An 18,687-nucleotide genomic window follows, 5' to 3' on the forward strand; every position below is an offset into this window, starting at 1 on the left:
GGCCTCTTGTTCCCTGTGTTGAGCTTTACCCTTCCGCTGGGCTCCCAGGCAGGACACAAACTACACATAGAGAAAAATACATACAATTTATTCATTAAAACGGGGACAGAATTTCCATAACTCTAATCCCACCATCAGAGTTTTTTCTTTAGAAGTAGAAGGTAAGAATTGGTCATCCTTCTGTAAGAGTCAAGAAAATTCGGCAAGTTTCACAATATGGAGTGTCCTTTTTAGTCAATAGTATTGCTTCAGGAGACATAACATTTCACAGATCTTTCCTGTAACTTCCACAAAGGTCAGCCAGCCAGATTTGGGTTCAAACTTCTTTACAAAGCCATTTTCCTATAAGAGAACAAATGTAACATTTAAAAAAATCCGTGGCGGGTAAGTGTGCTGAAATGAAAAGCAAAGAAACTTTCATTTTAATAATGCAGATAAGTCAGTCTTCTCTGTTCACTAGTTTTATTCTCTTCATCTTCATCATTCTCTTTCTCCAATTGGAGACCACTCTAGAGCTGCACTGTCCAATAGAAATATAATGTGAGCTACACATGTAAAGTTTTTAGTAGCCACATTTTTAAAAGTGAAAAGAAAGACAAAATTAATTCTTAAAATATGTTTATTTTGTCTAAAGTGTTATGATTTCAATATGTAACCAATATGGAAATTATTAAGAAATCGATACAAACTTTGCCTTTGGAATGCATAAACAATCAGATCCTGCTTATAGCACTGGGAACTATATGTAGTCACTTATGATGGAGCATGATAATGTGAGAAAAAGAATATATATACATATGTGTGGTTCGGTCACCTTGCTGTACAGTAGAAAATTGACAGAACACTGTAAACCAGCTATGATAGAAAAAACGAAAATCATTAAAAAAAATAAAATAAAACCAGGAGTTCCCATTGTGGCTCAGCAATTAGCAAACCCGACTAGCATCCATGAGGATGCGGCTTCGATCCCTGGCCTCTCTCGGTGGGTTAAGGATCCAGCATTGCGGTGAGCTGTGGTATAGGTCGCAGACATGGCTTGGATCCCCAGTGGCTGTGGCTGTGGCTGTGGCTGTGGTGTAGGCCGGTGGCTATAGCTCCAATTCAGCCTCTAGCCTGGGAACCTCCATATGACGTGGGTGTGGCCCTAAAAAGACAAAAAGACCAAAAAATAAAATAAAATAAAACCAGAAAAAAGAAATTATTAAGATATTTTACTTTTTTGTACTAAATTATTACAATCTAATGTGTGTTTGATACTTACAGCATATCTTAATTCAGACTAGCCACAGAGCAACTGTTCAACAATCACAGGTGACTAGTGGCTACTGTACTGGACAGCACAGCTCTAGAAGACAGAAAGTCCTTTTTTTCTCTTTCTCTTTCAGTTGTCTGGTAATGAAATATGCATTTATGTTTGTAAATCCGATTGTGCTGAGAGTCATGAGGGCCCAACAATAAAGCCAGATTAAATCAGTGCCTCTGAGTCTACGAAAAGGTTGTTGTTTCTATAACAATTTACACTCTTTTTGATCAAACATCATTTTAAAAAAATAAGAGTATAGCGAGTTCCTGTTGTGGCTAGGTGGTTCACAGAGCTGACTAGCGTCTATGAGGATGTGGGTTTGATCCCTGGCCTTACTCAGTGGGTTAAGGATCTGGCGTTGCCATGAGCTGTGGTGTGAGTTGCAGACGCGGCTTGGATCCAGCATGGCTGTGGCTATGGTGTAGGCTGGTGGCTACAGCTCTGATTAGACCCCTAGCCTGGGAACCTCCATATGCCTTGGGTGCAGCCGTAAAAAGACCAAATAATAATAATAATAATGAGTATAAACTGGACATAGATTATAAATGTATGCTCTATTACTATAGAGCATCCTCACCAAAAAGTACCTCTGAGATCATCTGGCCTAATGCCCTCTCTTAGTTTGACAAATGAGGAAACTGAGGCCAGAAAAAAAAATAAGGTATCTAAGGAGACCCAACTTTTTCATGACCAGACCTGTTCTGGGGTGCAAACACTGTTCTTTGCTCTCCATAAATTTCCCAACCACCACCACGAGGATTAGAAAATTGTTAAAAATAATTTTCTTTAATGCTCATCTAGGAAACAATTGCTCTGCCTCTAGCAAGTTTCATTTCGGGAGTTACAAATGCCTTCAAGGAGTTCACAGTCTAGTGTGATTAATGCCAAAAGGCAAACCAAGAGTATTTCTTTGATAGTCGGAAGAGACCTGAGAACTCTGCACGCCTTGGAATCCTCCTTCATTTTGAGCATCGGGGCGATACAGGTTAACACCAGTCAGGGGAATTTTCCACTGGAATGATTGTGCAAGAAAGCCAATGCCTGCCTCCGTGTGAAGTCTGGAGTCATGCCCAGACACACGCCATCATACCCTGACAGCGGACAGGTGCTCCTTCTCTTCTTCCTCTCCCCCCACCCCCCCCCACCGCCCTCACACACACATTTCTTGAATGCTCTAGGGATGCATCCATTTAAGTGCTCCCCCTCCTAGAACGTTCATAAACCCCATGTTAACTGGAAACTGGTAGGAGGCTATTGATATAGTTGAGTGACAAGGGAAAGTGCCCTAGATGCACTGAATATGCAACATTTTGAAGGTGCAGCCAACAGAATTTGCTGATGAGTTGGATGCAAGCTCTGAGGGAGTCACTGATGACTCCTGGGGTCAGGGAGCTGAGGTCAGAGATTCCTGGAGGACCCACAGGTAGACTTGAACGATGTTTCACCTCATTTTTTCATCAAATGATTTTTTTAAATCTCAAGTTAAAATTCAAAAGAAATACAAGAAACATTTGGCCACTAAAACGTATTTCATCAAAGGATATATAAGAATTATTTTATTATTATTATTATTATTTTTTTTTTTTTTGCTTTTTAGGGCCGCACCTGCAGCATATTATGGAAGTTCCCAGACTAGGGGTTGAATCAGAGCTGCAGCTGCTGTCCTACACCACAGCCACAGTGACGCCAGATCCAAGCCACATCTGTGATCTACACCACAGCTCATAGCAATGCCAGATCCTCAACCCACTGAGAAAGGTCAGGGATCGAACCTGCGGGTCTTACTCAGTTTCGTTAACCTGCTGAGCCACAAAGGGAACTCCAGGATATATAAGAATTCTTGAGATCATATCGCATCACTGCTAGAACTTTGCACCTTTTAGAAATGCCTTTGCCATGCAGCAACATGGATGGAACTAGAGAATCTCATCCTGAGTGAAATGAACCAGAAAGACAAAGACAAATACCATATGATATCACTTATAACTGGAATCTAATATCCAGCACAAATGAACATCTCCTCAGAAAAGAAAACCATGGACTTGGAGAAGAGACTTGTGGCTGCCTGATGGGAGGGGGAGGGAGTGGGAGGGATCGGGAGCTTGGGGTAATCAGACACAACTTAGAATAGATTTACAAGGAGATCCTGCTGAATAACATTGAGAACTTTGTCTAAATACTCATGTTGCAACAGAACAAAGGGTGGGGGAAAAAATGTAATTGTAATGTATACATGTAAGGATAACCTAACCCCCTTGCTGGACAGTGGGAAAATTAAAAAAAAAATTATAAAAAAATTAAAAAAAAAAGAAATGAGAGATGAAGGGACGTTGAGCTAAAAAAAAAAAAAGAAAGAAATGCCTTTGCCAGAATAAACACTTAGTCCATCATCTACAGGTCTCTGTATGTCCTTTTATTTGGCCTCAAATTGACCTTTATTTAGAGCAAGAGGGTCATAAAGAAATAAAACCTACTTTGCCTGACTCTTATGACTCAGGCTTTAATATGCTGGTTACTTGGAAAGCACCAATTCTGATTGTACATCCCTACTTTCAAAAGGGGCTTTCTTTTGGTATTAAAGTATTATTAAGAAGTACAAATTTAAAGTTTTCGGAATTTCCCCATATAGCCTTCATAGTTGTATTTGACCGTTTAAAGCATTCTTACGGAAATGTTCTTTAATTGGTTAACTTTCCTTCTAAGGTAGGTATTATTGTCATTATATATTCTGTATAGTATATTAATGAATTTGAGTCTCAAGTTACTTTAGTAACTTACCAAAGATCACACGTCTAGTGGAATGGGAAAGGCAGGATTCAAATCTCAGTTTCAAGGCTGGTTCATTCAATCATTCCATCAACAAATATTTGTTGGCTACCTTCTATGCTAAAGGCCCTATGACAAAATGAGGTAGGTATTCAATGGTGCATTAGGTAAATGTGATTCCTCCTGCGTGGAGCTGAGGGCTGAATGTCCATTCCTCCCAACCAGCACAGAGGCAGGAGAATGCTTCATCGAAGAGGGTAAAAATAGGAAAGCCCCCTGGCTGCAAAGGAAAGGCAGACCCAGAGGTGAGATGAGTTTCACCTCAGGCACAGTCTAATGGTTTTTAAGAACCAGCCTTTCCTCGTGAATGCCGAAGACCGCTTTAAAAAATGAACTTAGTTCTCCTGTCAGATCTTCTGAGAGCCCATCCATTTTCAGCACATCAAATTGACAGAGGGGAGAAGAGGAAATCATGGTAAATGCAGAAAAAGAATAAAAAGGCATGAGAAGCTGCAAAGAAGGAAAGAAGGGAAGGAGGGAGGGAAGAAAGGAAAGAAAGTAACTCAAGCTGATAAAATTGAAGAAGAGAATAAACTATGAGATTATGGCCCCATTACTGATACACTGGTCTCGTTTTCTCCCTTGAGGGCATCTGTTTTAGATGGTGGCTGATATCTAACTGTGGTGATGATATAATTTCTGGAGATGAAATTTATCTATTCAGGGAAGTTAGACACCACCACTACTACTAAACAATAGTCCTTAATTTGTACTGAGTGCTTGTTTACAGAAACTGTGTTCTGGATGCTTCGTATATAATATGAACGGATTTAATCATTACACCAGTCCTAGGAGATATGGAGCCATAGTCTCCCCATTTTACAGAGGAGGAAATGAGGCTTAGAGAAGTTCAGTATCTTGTCTTTGTCACACAGGTACTAAGCAAGTAATGAACCCAGGTCTGTCTGATTCAGAGTTGATGCTCTCATATCTATGCTGACCTCACATACCACATTCTTGATTCAAAAGTTTTCATAAAATCTCTGGGCACACTAAAAATTTCATTAAATCATGGGTATATTCTAGGTGTAGGTGAAACGCTGCTCTCGTCTTTTATCATAGGCAGGCATCTTTAATTTGGGTCAGTGACAAGCAAATGTGGCTAGAACAAGAGATCAGTGATTTTTTTTTTTCATCATCACCCATGGCATGTGGAAGTTCCCTAGCCAGGGATCGAACCTGCATCATAACGGCCACCTGAGCCACAGCAATGACAATGCTGACCGTTAACCCACTGTGCCACAAGAGAATTTCCCGTGATTTTTTTTGTCATTGTTGTTGTTGAGAGAGAGAAAGTTTTTCAGGAGGGTAGTAAGTGAGAAGTTGGTGCTTGTTTCTTGATAAAGTTGTAAAATGCCTCCTCATCTCCCTTCTTTCTGTGGGCACCTGACTCCACTAGCAGGACATGTAATTGCACCATTTCCCCTGAAATGAATCATTCAAGAGTAGAGTCATTCACCATCTTCTCGATGGAGAATTTGTCATCAGGTAACAATCTTATTTTAATATCGGTCAGGTGATAATTAGTTGGTAAATAAACCACCTACCCAAATATATGTATATAAAAATGTGAACCTAAACAGAAATGATATTTATTTAACCTATTTATTTTTACTTCAACAATACTCTTTCCATTCTCTGGCATTTATATTCAAGAAGACCGTATACAATCTCTATTTACAACCTACTCACACACACATATACACACACAGGAATTGGATTGAGTCTAGAAGAAAGCATTGTATAGGTTAGAAATAACTACTGCCCCCATCAAAAAAAATGGACAGAAGATCTAAACAGACAATTCTCCAAAGAAGACATATGGATGGCCCAAAAACACATAAAATGATGTTCAACATCACTAATTATTAGAGAAATGCAAATCAAAACCACGATGAGATACCATCTTACACTGACCAGAATGGCCATCATCAAAATATCTACAAACAATAAATGCTGGAGAGGGTGTGGAGAAAAGGGAACCCTATTACATGGTTGGTAGGAATGTAAAATTGGTGCAACCACTGCGGAAAACAGTATGGAGATTCCTCAGAAAATTAAAAATAGAATTCCATTTGATCCAGCAATCCCACTCCTGGGCATCCATCCAGAGAAAACCATGACTCGAAAAGATATATGTACTCCAATGTTCATTGCAGCATTATGTACAATAGCCAAGACATGGAAACAACCTAAATGCCCATTGACAGAGGAGTGGATATACAATGGAATATTACTCAGCCATGAAAAGGAAAGAAATAACGGCATTTGCAGCAACATGGATGGACCTAGAAATTATCATGCTAAGTAAAGTTAGACAGTGAGAACCAACATCAAATGCTATCACTGACATGTGGAATCTAAAAAAAAGGACACAATTAACTTCTTTGCAGAACAGATACTGACTCACAGACTTTGAAAAACTTATGGTTTCCAAAGGGGACAAGTTAAGGGGTGGGGGGACGGGCTGGGGATTTAGGACAGAAATGCTATAAAATTGGGTTGTGATGATCATTGCACAATTATAAATGCAGTAAAATTCAGTGAGTTAAAAAAAATAGCTACTGCATCCCACCAGAAACGTCTCTCCTCAGCTAGACTTTATTTCTATACCAAGATCTCACAAGTATAAATTTCAATGACATTAATATTATTTAGCTTTGTTAATTAATATCAGTCAGCCATAAACCAAAAAAAAAAGCCTCAGTTATATTTTCTGAAGGCCCAGTATCTTTTGTTCCTTTGTATCCAACTTTATGTTAGCCCTCCATGTGTTGTCTCTGGATACAACTGATTTTCCTCTACCTGTGATCAGTATTTGTTCCTAGGAAATAACCTCCTCAATCTATTCATACTAATTTGTAAATTGCTGATCTCTTAACCATTTCCTGCATAATTTCCATTTTTAAAAGAATAAAGGCAAACAATTACATATATACATATATTTTTTATTACTCAAATGAATTTATCACATCTGTAGTTGTATAATGATCATAACAATCCAGTTTCACAGGATTTCCATCCCATAACCCAAGCACATCCCCCCACCCCCTATATATATATTTTTTTAGAATGGATAAGCAATGAGGTCCTACTGTACAGCACAGGGAACTATGATGGAAGATAGTATGAGAAAAAGAATGGGAGTTCCCGTCGTGGCGCAGTGGTTAACGAATCCGACTAGGAACAAAGAGGTTGCGGGTTTGGTCCCTGGCCTTGCTCAGTGGGTTGACGATCCAGCGTTGCCGTGAGCTGTGGTGTAGGTTGCAGACGCGGCTCGCATCTCACGTTGCTGTAGCTCTGGCGTAGGCCGGAGGCTACAGCTCTGATCTGACCCCTAGCCTGGGAATCTCCATATGCCGCGGGAGCCGCCCAAGAAATAGGGAAAAAAAAAAAGAAAAAAGAAAAAATGTATATCTATGTATGACTGGGTCGCTGCGGTATACAGCAGAAATTGACACAACACTGGAAATCAACTATACCCTAATAAAAATAAAATAAACTTTTTAAAAAAGGAATAAAGGCTTATGGCCATGGAGGGAAAAAAAAGAGTAAGTTCATTCATTTGAGCAGATTTGTTAATATCACTACGAAAAGAAGATATCAGTTTGCCATGGTGGCATGTACTGATTCCAAAAAGCACTGCCTGTCAGTAATAGACTCAATGTCTCCTGTGAGCCGGGAAAGGAATACTGAAGTTGCTTTGAAATGACATATTAAAGAGCATTTCTGTCCTAGGACTTAATCTCTTCAGGCATAAACATCAGCTTAAAACATACATAAGGACTTGATGAAGGCTGGGAGGGTGGGAGGCGTGTGTATGTGTGTGTGTGTGTGTGTGTATCTCTATTCAAGACAGGTTCATCCTGCCATATTCACACCTGTACCACCACCACCCCCGGAAATATGAGTACACTTACAGACTTTCTCAGAGACAATTCCATACCCTCCACCGAGTATGAGCTTCAGGAGCTTACACAATTTACTATTAAGAAGCTAAAATCTTCGTTAACATTTTTTCACTTTCTGTGTGTTCCATATACCGTGCTAGGCACTGGGAATACAGTACTAGGCCATATAAAGCTTGCAAACTAGTATTTCTCTGAAGGCTCACAGGTGGCCTCTGTGCCAAAGAACTTCTGCCTTGACTTGAAACCTACACATCATAATAGCGGAAATTTCCACCCATCCTTCAGTATAGCTCTCCATAGCAGTCAGAAGAAAACATGACCAAACATCTCACAGGCCTCACCCAGCCCCAAGTCAGGCTGAGTTGCAGGAAGAAAAGGTGATGGAGAAAGGGGAGTGGTTGCCAGCAACCTTATAGTTACGCAGGAAGGCCTCAAACAAAATGCAAAATAAGCCATCAATTAAAGATTAATGCATGGGATTTCATCATCTCTTAAAACATTTATAATGACGGAAGACATCTGTAATTTTAAAAGACAGTAAGTTGGAAGATATCAGAATTGAATATGCTGGATACAAATGTAAAAAAATTTGTATCCAAACTCTTCCAAGAATTCCTTTAAATCAATGAGAAAAGACAAATAATGGGAAAAGCAGCAAAGAATTGAAAGAGGCAGTTCCCTGAATAAGAATTACAAATGGTCAAGAAAGCTATGAGAAGATGCTCAACATGAAAAGATGCTTAACCTCACTAGTCATCAAGGAAACCAGAACTAGAATAAAAAGATAAATTAAATATATATATTTAACCCAGCAGAGTAGGGAAAATACGATAGATTGTTACAACCTAATTTTAGTCAGCCAGGATGTGAGAAAAAATGTGGGATATTGGAACAAGCTCTGATGGGAGGGGAACTTGGTAGAACTTGGAGGGCAAGGATCCAGTACATTTAAAACATTTTTGTACATCATGAACCAGCAATTCTACATCCCAATATCCACCCTAGAAAAGCACACGTACAGACGGGAAGATGTGATTAAAGCTATTCAATGAAGTACTGTGACAGTTCTGAAATAACTCTGGAAATAACTAAATAGCCATCAGCTAGAAATGGCCAGATATACAACAGCATGTATGTAGTACCCTTTAAAATACCTTTTTAAATACTTTTGGGTGAAAAAAAAGCAGAACAAGTACCATGTACTATTTATACAACTAATCTATAAATACTCTAAATTTTTAGTATCCTTTAGTAAGTAGTAATAAATACTATTTAACGAACAATATACAAAATTTGTTTTTGCAAAGAAATGCTATGTATATTTTCTATGGTTATTTTCAATAGGCATGTTTTGCATGTAAAATAATTGATAAGAGTGGGGGGGCAGGATTATGGGTTGAAAAGAGGTTCTTGGGGACACAGTGCTGTGAAAAAGTAAGTATTAAATGCATGGGGATGTAAAGAGAAGCATATGCATCCAGCTGGGAAAGGTAGCTCACCAACATGAGTTCTAACATAGGCCCCCTGCGTGATCTTGGCCTTTTAAGGCATTGATCATAAAGTGAATTTTTATTTGGAAATTCTTGAATAAAGTTGCTTGCTGGTGGTGCACATTTTTTTTTTATCACCAAGCTTTAACAGGCAGAATGTGTTATATTAGAAAACTAAAAAAAAATCAATTCATAAACAATGAACTTGGAAAATTTTACACCTGTCTTTTGCAACTTAAATATTACAGCCTCTAGTATCAACTATACTAATTCTGCATTGTCGTGACAACCGCAGCAAGAGCTGAGTCCTAGACTAGACTCTGATTCTGAAGATGCAATAGAGAGGTGCTTTATTAGTCCCCAAACCCCACTCTTGCAATTTACACTGTTAGGAATGAAAACTAGATCCACAAGTGTTTTCTAATTATAAAGTTTTAGGATTCATTAGCGATAAGCTAGATTTCTTTTATTTTAAAAGTTTAAAACTTTTAAAACAAACCACCCAGAGAAAAGTTGATCCTTAGGTAGTTGTTTTTTTTTTTTTTTTTTTTTTTTTTTCCCCAATTAGCAAGGAAACTCAATTCCTATTTCAAAGTAAATAACAATGAGGAATGTTTCCTTCACACATACCCAGCCTCCGTTTTGCCTTATCCACTGTCCTGTGTTTTTGGTGATGAACTCGGCGACAAAGTAAGAAATCTCCTTGTACGTGTCCACATCTGGGGCAATTCGCTTTCGCAGAAGTTTCTTCATGAGAATACCTTCAAATGCAAATATGGTCACAATCCTTCCCCAGTTAATGATGCCATCTTCAAATTCCTTTTCCATCACTTGATTGAATATTATTCTGGCAGTGTCTATGGACACAACATCAAAATTGTCCAAGCATGGTTTCAAATTCTTTTCAACTTCGTTTTGGACGGAGAAAGCCACGTCTCGTAACACTCTAGATGTTTTGCTTGGACCAGATCCAGGTTGTGGTATCTGCAGGACATACTTCAGATAGTCCTGGGCCAGCATGTGAATATATCCAAACTCGTCGTCAGTCATCTTCTTCCCCCCCACAAGAGCAAAGTCTTCAGCTTATTCACCGGGAATGGACTGGGGCGATTTGAAGCAAGAGCTCGGAGGGCTGTGTGGGACGTGACACATGATGGTGTCTGGAGGCTGGTGGAATTTCTTTTTGCATCACTCGGTGGTATCCTTCCTCCTCGTCACTCTCACGCGTAGGCTGTGTGTGAAAGAGAAAGTTAAAACATGAAAGAGGAAAATATCTCCACGAGAGGCCACTTCCTCATGCTCTACGTGGCTCATTCAGCTTTAAAAAGTCTTCAAGTCAAGGATATAGAAACTAGAACCCTTACACCCTGCTGGTTGGACTGTAAAATGGTACAACCCCTGTGGAAAGTTTCGCACTTCCTCTGAAAGTTAAATATAGAATTACTGCATGATCCAACAGTTCCACTTAAAAGTGTACACCCAAAAGAACTGAAACCAGGGACTCACACGAATCCTTATACATAAATGTCCACACCAGCATGTTACTGCATGATCCAACAGTTCCGCTTAAAAGTGTACACCCAAATGAACTGAAACCAGGGACTCACATGAATCCTTATACATAAATGTCCACACCAGCATGTTACTGCATGATCCAACAGTTCCGCTTAAAAGTGTACACCCAAAAGAACTGAAACCAGGGACTCACACGAATCCTTATACATAAATGTCCACACCAGCATGACTTAAAAGGGTCAACAGGTGGAAACAGCCCCAATGGTCATCAATGGGAGTTCCCATGGTGGCTCAGGAGTTCACCAACCCGACGAGCATCCATGAGGACGCAGGTTCGATCTCTGGCCTCACTCAGTGGGTTAAGGATCCGGCGTTGCTGTGGCTGTGGTGTAGGTCGCAGATGCAGCTTGGATCTCCCATTGCTGTGACGTAGGCCGGCGGCTACAGCTCCGATTCAACCCCTAGCCTGGGAACTTCCATATGCTGCAGGTTCGGCCCTAAAAAAAGAGGCAAAAGCATGTTCATCAATGGATGAAAGGATAAACACATTGTGGGACATTACTCAGCCACAGCAAGGAATGAAATGCTAGTGTGTGCTACAGCATGGATGAACCTCAAAAACATGCACCGAATGAAAGGAGCCAAATACAAGAGGCCACCTACTATGTGATTCCATTTATGTGAAATATCCAGAATAAGTAAATCCACCGAGATAGAAAGCACATTGGTGATGGCAGGGGACTGAGGGAAGAGGGGAGTAGCTATTTAGCAGGCACAGGGTTTGACTATATTTTGGAACTGCAAAGAGGTGGTGGCTGCACAACATTGTGACAGTACGAACCGTCACTCAATTGTTCCCCTGAAAAATGGGTCTTTTTGGAGCTCCCAACATGGCTCGGTGGAAACGAATCTGACTAGTATCCATGAGGACACAAGTTTGATCCCTGGCCTGGCTCCGGTGGTACGGTGAGCTGTGGTGTAGGTCGCAGACACAGCTCAGATCCTGTGTTGCTGTGGCTGTGGTGTAGGCCAACAGCTACAGCTCCAATTCAACCCCTAGCCTGGGAACTTCCATATGCTGCAGGTGCGGCCCTGAAAAGACAAATAAGTTCATTAATTAAAATGGGTCATTTTACATTATGCGAATTTCGCCTCCCAAAAAAGGTCTTAAATGCAGCCCAGTGGCTCAACTGTATTAATGACCATTTGGAATGGAGATTGGCAAACAGCCAGGTAACAGGGACCAGGGCCTCTCGTTGCTTGGGCAGTACTGCCCTTGACACTTTGGTACCTGAGTAGGACGATATAGGGAGGGGATTAAAAAGTATCACTTTTGTTCCTCACCCCCCATTTCACTAGAACTCCCGGTAGAAAACAAAATCCTGCTCTAAGCCAGTGCCTCTAATTCCTGCTCTTAAATCAGCCAAATTGTCTAATGTGTGGTTAGAAATTCAGGGCCAGAAAGAAGGCTAGACTTGGATTCAGAGGCCCCTGCTTCATTCCTACCCACCTCCCTGAGCCCTTATTCACTGTGTGCCTTTATTTTACTTACTCATCTGTAAAATGAGACAATAGACATTGGCCTCAGAGGCGTGAGGTATGAAAGGAGAGGACCTGTGTATGGGCACCTGTAACCATGCCTGGCACAGTGTGGGCACTGAATCAGCACGGGATCCCCCGCCATTCTCATTATGGACTAATGAGAAACCGGGCTTCCCGGTGAGGGCATAACTTCATTAAGTGCACAGTTTGAAGCGAAATGCAAATCTGTCATTTATTTAGCTTTGGCATCGATTCTGGGAAACAGTTGGCAGACCCAGTGAAATTTTTGGCTAAGCGGAGCAGTGGGGATTTGGGGGAGGATTTCAAGTCTCCTCACCAGAGTACATGGCCATTAAAGCCATCAGGGAAGCGTATTCCTGTCTGCTAGCTGCATCTCTCTGTTGCCTGAGGAGCCCATGTCGCTAGTTACTAGGCAGGAGTAGTGGGTGGGAAAAAAAGGAGGCAAGGGGGAGGGGGTCCCTAGAGAAATGGAATTCACTTTTTTTACTTCAACATATGTGGAGTAACTTTGATTCTTTGCGTTGCTATCTATGAACAGCTGCGAACAGGAAAAAAAAAATTTCCTGTTCCCATTGTGGCTCAGTGGTAACGATCCCAACTAGTATCCATGAGGACGGGGGTTCAATCCCTGGCCAGTAATGCGTTATGGATCTGGCATTGCTGTGAGCTGTAGTGTAGGTCACAGACATGACTTGTATCTGGCATTGCTGTGGCTGTGGTGTTGGCATCCACAGCTCTGATCTGACCCCTAGCCTGAGAACTTCTATGTGCCGTGGGTGCAGCCCTAAAAAGACAAAAAAAAAAAAAAAAATCCCATATAACTTGTATTTCTGAACTATCAGCAAAGGGCGAAGGATGAAGGGAAAGCGGCGGGTCATTGGGACTTTGGCAGCCATGAAAATGCACCTCTCAGACCTTATACCATGGAATGTAATTGACCAAGGGCTCCAGGTGCTGGACACTGAAACTACTGCCCAACTTTGCCCTGAGGCCACGCTACCTTCAGGCTGTCCCCAGTCAATGACTGATCAAGTCCCTGTAAGTCAACCTCCTTTGAAAGGTAACAGATTCAATGACTTGCCATCAGCTTTGTGGAGACTTTCACTGACTGCACTGGAGCCTGACATCTTCCTGCCCAATCATCCTTTCTTTCTCTCTCTTTCTTGCCCAGGTCAGCCCCACACAGCTCTCCCAGCCTCCTCCTCCTCCCTCCCCATTTTCCATCGTAGCCATTTCCCACAATAAAGCTCTTACACATCCATTCCTCTCTTGGCACTTCCTTCCTTCATGGAGTTCTGAACTGACACGGGACCTGTACAGAACAAAGGAGCGTATAGACATGGGACCTGTACAGAACAAAGGAGCGTATAGACATGCGGTCAAGCCACTTCTCCAGGACTTGCCCTGGGGAAGTCCTCCCTTCCCTCCTGGACAATGCCTACTGGCCCACAGGAGCGTGAAGCAGGTGTGCAGGCAGCTTTTTCTCCTCAAATCACTATCGAGCATCATAAGAAACACTTAAGGGATGGGAAAATTTATTTTCTTCCCCCATTACATTCCCTTGATGATGACTATTTCTGAAAAAAAAATATATATAGAAGCATGTGGTGTAAGAGTTGCAATTAAGCCTTCCAAGGTCAAGGTCTACCTTTTTTCTCTCTCTTGCCAGTGCCCAAGCCTGGACCCGGGAAAGGCAAGTAGTTCATCTTTGTGGAATAAATGAAATACATGGAAATCACAACTGGGGCTAATTAGAGTTTGGGCTCTATATTCCTGATCTTCTGGGTCTGAAAAGAAGTCAGGTTTAAAGTTCTTAAATGTTGTGGCCTGCTTTAGTTTATTTTGAAGATTGCCAAATAATCATTTTTCAAGGATAGGTGGAAGAGAGAAAGACAAAATCTTTTCCATAAAGAATTACTTGGGAGTTCCCGTCGTGGCGCAGTGGTTAACGAATCCGACTAGGAACCATGAGGTTGTGGGTTCGGTCCCTGCCCTTGCTCAGTGGGTTAAGGATCTGGCGTTGCCGTGAGCTGTGGTGTAGGTTGCAGACGCGGCTCGGATCCTGCATTGCTGTGGCTCTGGCGTAGGCCGGTGGCTACAGCTCCGATTCAACCCCTAGCCTGGGAACCTCCATATGCCGCGGGAGCGGCCCAAGAAATAGCAACAACAACAACAACAAAAGACAAAAAGACAAAAAAAAAAAAAAAAGAATTACTTGTTTGTATATAAAGTGCAAAAAAGACTGGAGTGGGTAGGGTGGGTTGGGGTGGAGGAGGGTGGGACAGAGACAAGTAGCTGACCTTGAACCAGGTGTGAAGACAAAGGGAGGTGTCCTTTCCCAGTGCCACTGTGATCTGGGTCTGCATTCACCAGGGTCCAGTGTACAGGCCATAAGGACCAGCACATGGTTCCCTGTTCCCTGAGGAGCTTTGTGTGAAATTCAGGGGTGACCCGAGTATAGTCTGAGGTAGTGAACCAGAATGGGTGGGGTCTGGAAATCATGTGTCTATTTAATTATCCCATAAGCACTCACTAAGTTGCTACTGAGATCCAGGATCTGCATTAAATACTGGAGAAAACTCTCTGCCCTTAAAGACTAAAAGTCTAGGAGAAACGATGCCATATTAGGCTGTCAAAGGAACTGCAAAAGGAAGAGTTAGAGGAAGTTATCTGAAGCATAGCTTCACATATGAGGATCCTTCCTGGAACCCACTCTAAGACCATGGATCCAGGCTTCTGAGAGTCTAGAAATGCACTGATCTATTGTGGTGTAGACAGATGGGGGAGGGTGTGATCATAGACGATAGTTTCCCAAATATGTCTACACCTATAGCCTAATGAATATTTTCTCTTATACTCATTTTGTCCAGAAGTTTCCACCTAAGAAGTGTGGAGTTTGGGCTAGAACTGAAGGAACTACTGGTGTTTGCCCTGAGCATGAGTCTGAGTCATCCCAATAACTAATTAACAGCTCCTTCCATCTGTAAAGTACTTTGGGTGGCAATGTCGCAATTGCTATCACACACGTATGTGTGAGCCACAACCTCACATCTGTCCATGGTACTTACATACATTGCCACCTCTATACAAATATGTCCCAGTTATCTCTTGCTTTCTAAAAAAACCAGCTTCCCAAATGTAGTGCCTTAAAATGGTCATCATATATTGTGCTCATGTGTGTGAACCTCGGGCAGGGCTCAGGACAGATGACGGGTCTCTGCTCCATGATGTCTGGGGTTTAGCTGGACTGTCTTAAACAGCTGGGGCTGGAACCACTGGGATGGGCTGGGTATCTCTCTTTGTGTAGTCTCAGGATCTTTCTGTGTAGTCTCTCAGTGTGACGATCTCAAATTGGTCATACTTCTCACATGGCAGCTCAAGATCCCAAGAGCAAGTATTTCAGCAACTGAATGGCCTTTTAGAACCCAGTTTAGAACTCACCAAGTGTCATTTCTAAGATACTCTATTGGTAAAAGTCACTATGTGCCTGCCCAGATTCAAGGACACATAGACACTGTAATGGATAAGAAGAGCATCAAGAATTTGTAGCCATGTTTAAAAATTGCCACAATATGGAGTTCCTGTCATGGTTCAGTGGTTAATGAACCTGACTAGTATCCACAAGGACACGGGTTCCATCCCTGGCCTTGCTCAGTGGGTTGAGGATCTGGCATTGCCATGATCGGTGGTGTAGGTCACAGACACGGCTCGGATCTCGAGTTGCTATAGCTCTGGCTCTGGCGTAGGCTGGTGGCTAGAGCTCCAATTCGACCCCTAGCCTGGGAACCTCCCTAAAAAGTAAATAAATAAATAATTGCCAGAATGTGTAACTCCTGGGCAAGGTCACTTACACACACAATAGTGTGCAGTTTAACCAACGTGATTCTCACCCAATCCTTTGGACTGGTAAAACAGGGGGGCAACTCCCGTCTTGGGGTGACCCTTGAGGACGTTTGTACTTCAAAGCCATACTGTCCTCCACTACCCCCAGCAGGCTACTGCAGAGCTGTGAATCCTCTGGAGTAGACTCTCTAAGACAGAAGTCTTCTAAGTGGGTTGAGGCACAATTGCCTGGAGAAGATTTCACTGAATCCCCACCCCAAAGCACAGAGTTCCCATTATGTCATTAGTCCGCCTGTTCTGACCAGGGAGCAGAAAACAATGACTGACAAAGTTTTTTGAGGGTTTGTTTTTTAAAGATTTTTATCTTTTTTTTTTTTTTTTTTTTGGTCTTTTTAGGGCCACACCCACAGCATATGGAAGTTCCCAGGCAAGGGGTTGAATCAGAGCTGGAGTCTCCAGCAAACACCACAGCCACAGCCACACCAGATCCGAGCCAGGTCTGCAACCTACACCACACCTCACGGCAATGCCGGATCCTTAACCCACTGAGCGAGGCCAGGATCGAACCTGTGTCTTCATGGTTACTAGTCAGATTCGATTCCACTGAGCCATAAAGGGAACTCCTTAAGATTTTTATTTTTTCTACTATAGTTGATTTACACTGTCCTGTTGATTTCTGCTATACAGCAGAGTGACCCAGTCATACAAATATATATATATATATCTCCATTCTTTTTCTCACATTATCCTCCATTATGTAATGACTGACAAAGTTTTGATGGGGAATACGAGGGAAGAATCCTAAATGCACCCTGGCTGACGGATGGCCAGAGGAATCCAAGCTCCAGACCAAGGGTCCTGAATGTGTGAACTCGGGGAGAAGCTGCTCAGATCAACTTCTCTTTTCCCCAAAGGGAGAACTTGGGCGGAAACTTGCTGGGCTTTTGGCAGCTTCAGAGGAGGTGGCCCGGGGGAACTCCCAGCCTGGTTTACTCTTTAGCTTCTGTGAACTTATCAAGACGACTTCCCTTTTCCAATGCTCTGGCCAGGGCAAATTCTCTGCAGAGAACATAGGTCACCCGTGGGAACCCCATCGTAACACAAAAAAGGAGGGAGGAAATACATACAAGGAACCACACGTGTGCCCCCGCCCCCATCATCTCCTTTGGTCAGGTGGGGCCAAGCCTTGATAATCAGAAAAGAGCGGAGGCAAGTCCACAGCCTGTCAAGAAGAGTCAGCATCCCGGGGTGACAAGGCTCCTGGTGGGAGCTGGGTTCCTATCCGAGGAGATTAAATTCCAGGAAATCCTATGAGCCAACGAAGCAAGCGGGACTTCTCCCAGTTCTCCTGTTGTATCTGGGAACAAAGCTGAAAAGGGGGCACTGCAGAAATCAACCAGTTGTGAACCAAGGGAGCTGAGAGGCAGGGAGGGAAGGAAAGCAGAGTCAACAAATGTGCCTCATGCACTAGGGTTTTAGAGGCTACAAAAGAGATGGAGGAGGACAGGGGGAGGGGCCAGGGGCAGGTTAAAATTATAGGTGGTCCCACATAAGGCAGAATGTCTGAGTGCAACCCGTGATAATGTACTGACGTGTCTATCATCTCTTCCGCACACCCGTGTGGACAGGCGCATACCCAGACCCATCTTTCCCTACCCTCTCTGAGTCTTACCTGAACACTCTTTGCTCATTCCACTCCCCAGATGAGGGTCTTCCAAGGGCATCCTGTTATCTGGGAAGAGGAGCCCCAATTCCTAGAAGGACCTTCTATTTTTTATTTATTGATTTATGAGAATTGCAACGTTTATTTCGGGTCCTCTCTTGTTTTGTTGTTGTTGTTGTTCTACATTTTTTTCCTTTTTGCCACACAGGCAATATGTAGGAATTCCTGGGCCAGGGATCCAACCTACACCACACCACAGCAACCAGAGCCACAGTAGTGAGAAAGCAGGAGCCTCAACCCACTAAGCCGTCAGAGAACTCCCCCAGAAGGCTCTTCATGCTCTGCCTCAGCCTCCCCTCCCCTTACTCCTGCCCCCTGCCCTGACTCCAAGGACAGCTATTCTGGCTCCAGGAACTCGATCTTCCTGTTGTCTCCAACGGAAGTGGCTTTCCTCTTCATCTCTGTGTCTCCAAATCTTCTCTATCATCAAAGTCCAGTCAAAGGAAGCCTTCCCTACTCCCCCTAGACAGGAAAACCTTCTCAGTGTGCACTCCCACAGGATGCCTGTGTAAT

General features: G+C 42.5%; 1 protein-coding gene across 1 annotated transcript; it reads right to left on the reverse strand.

Annotated features, from left to right (window-relative positions):
* Positions 1 to 205: 205 nt before the first annotated feature.
* On the reverse strand, positions 206 to 10,643 carry BCL2A1 (BCL2 related protein A1). The gene is given in 2 exon segments (NM_001164511.2): positions 206 to 342; positions 10,161 to 10,643. Coding segments are annotated over 2 exon segments (528 nt in total). The 5' UTR covers positions 10,581 to 10,643; the 3' UTR covers positions 206 to 234.
* Positions 10,644 to 18,687: the final 8,044 nt, after the last annotated feature.

Source organism: Sus scrofa, chromosome 7 (assembly GCF_054392235.1).
Source record: "Sus scrofa isolate SSC_HxYL_T2T_F1_AM1 chromosome 7, Sscrofa_HxYL_maternal_Yorkshire_Landrace_v2.0, whole genome shotgun sequence".
NCBI lineage: Eukaryota > Metazoa > Chordata > Mammalia > Artiodactyla > Suidae > Sus > Sus scrofa.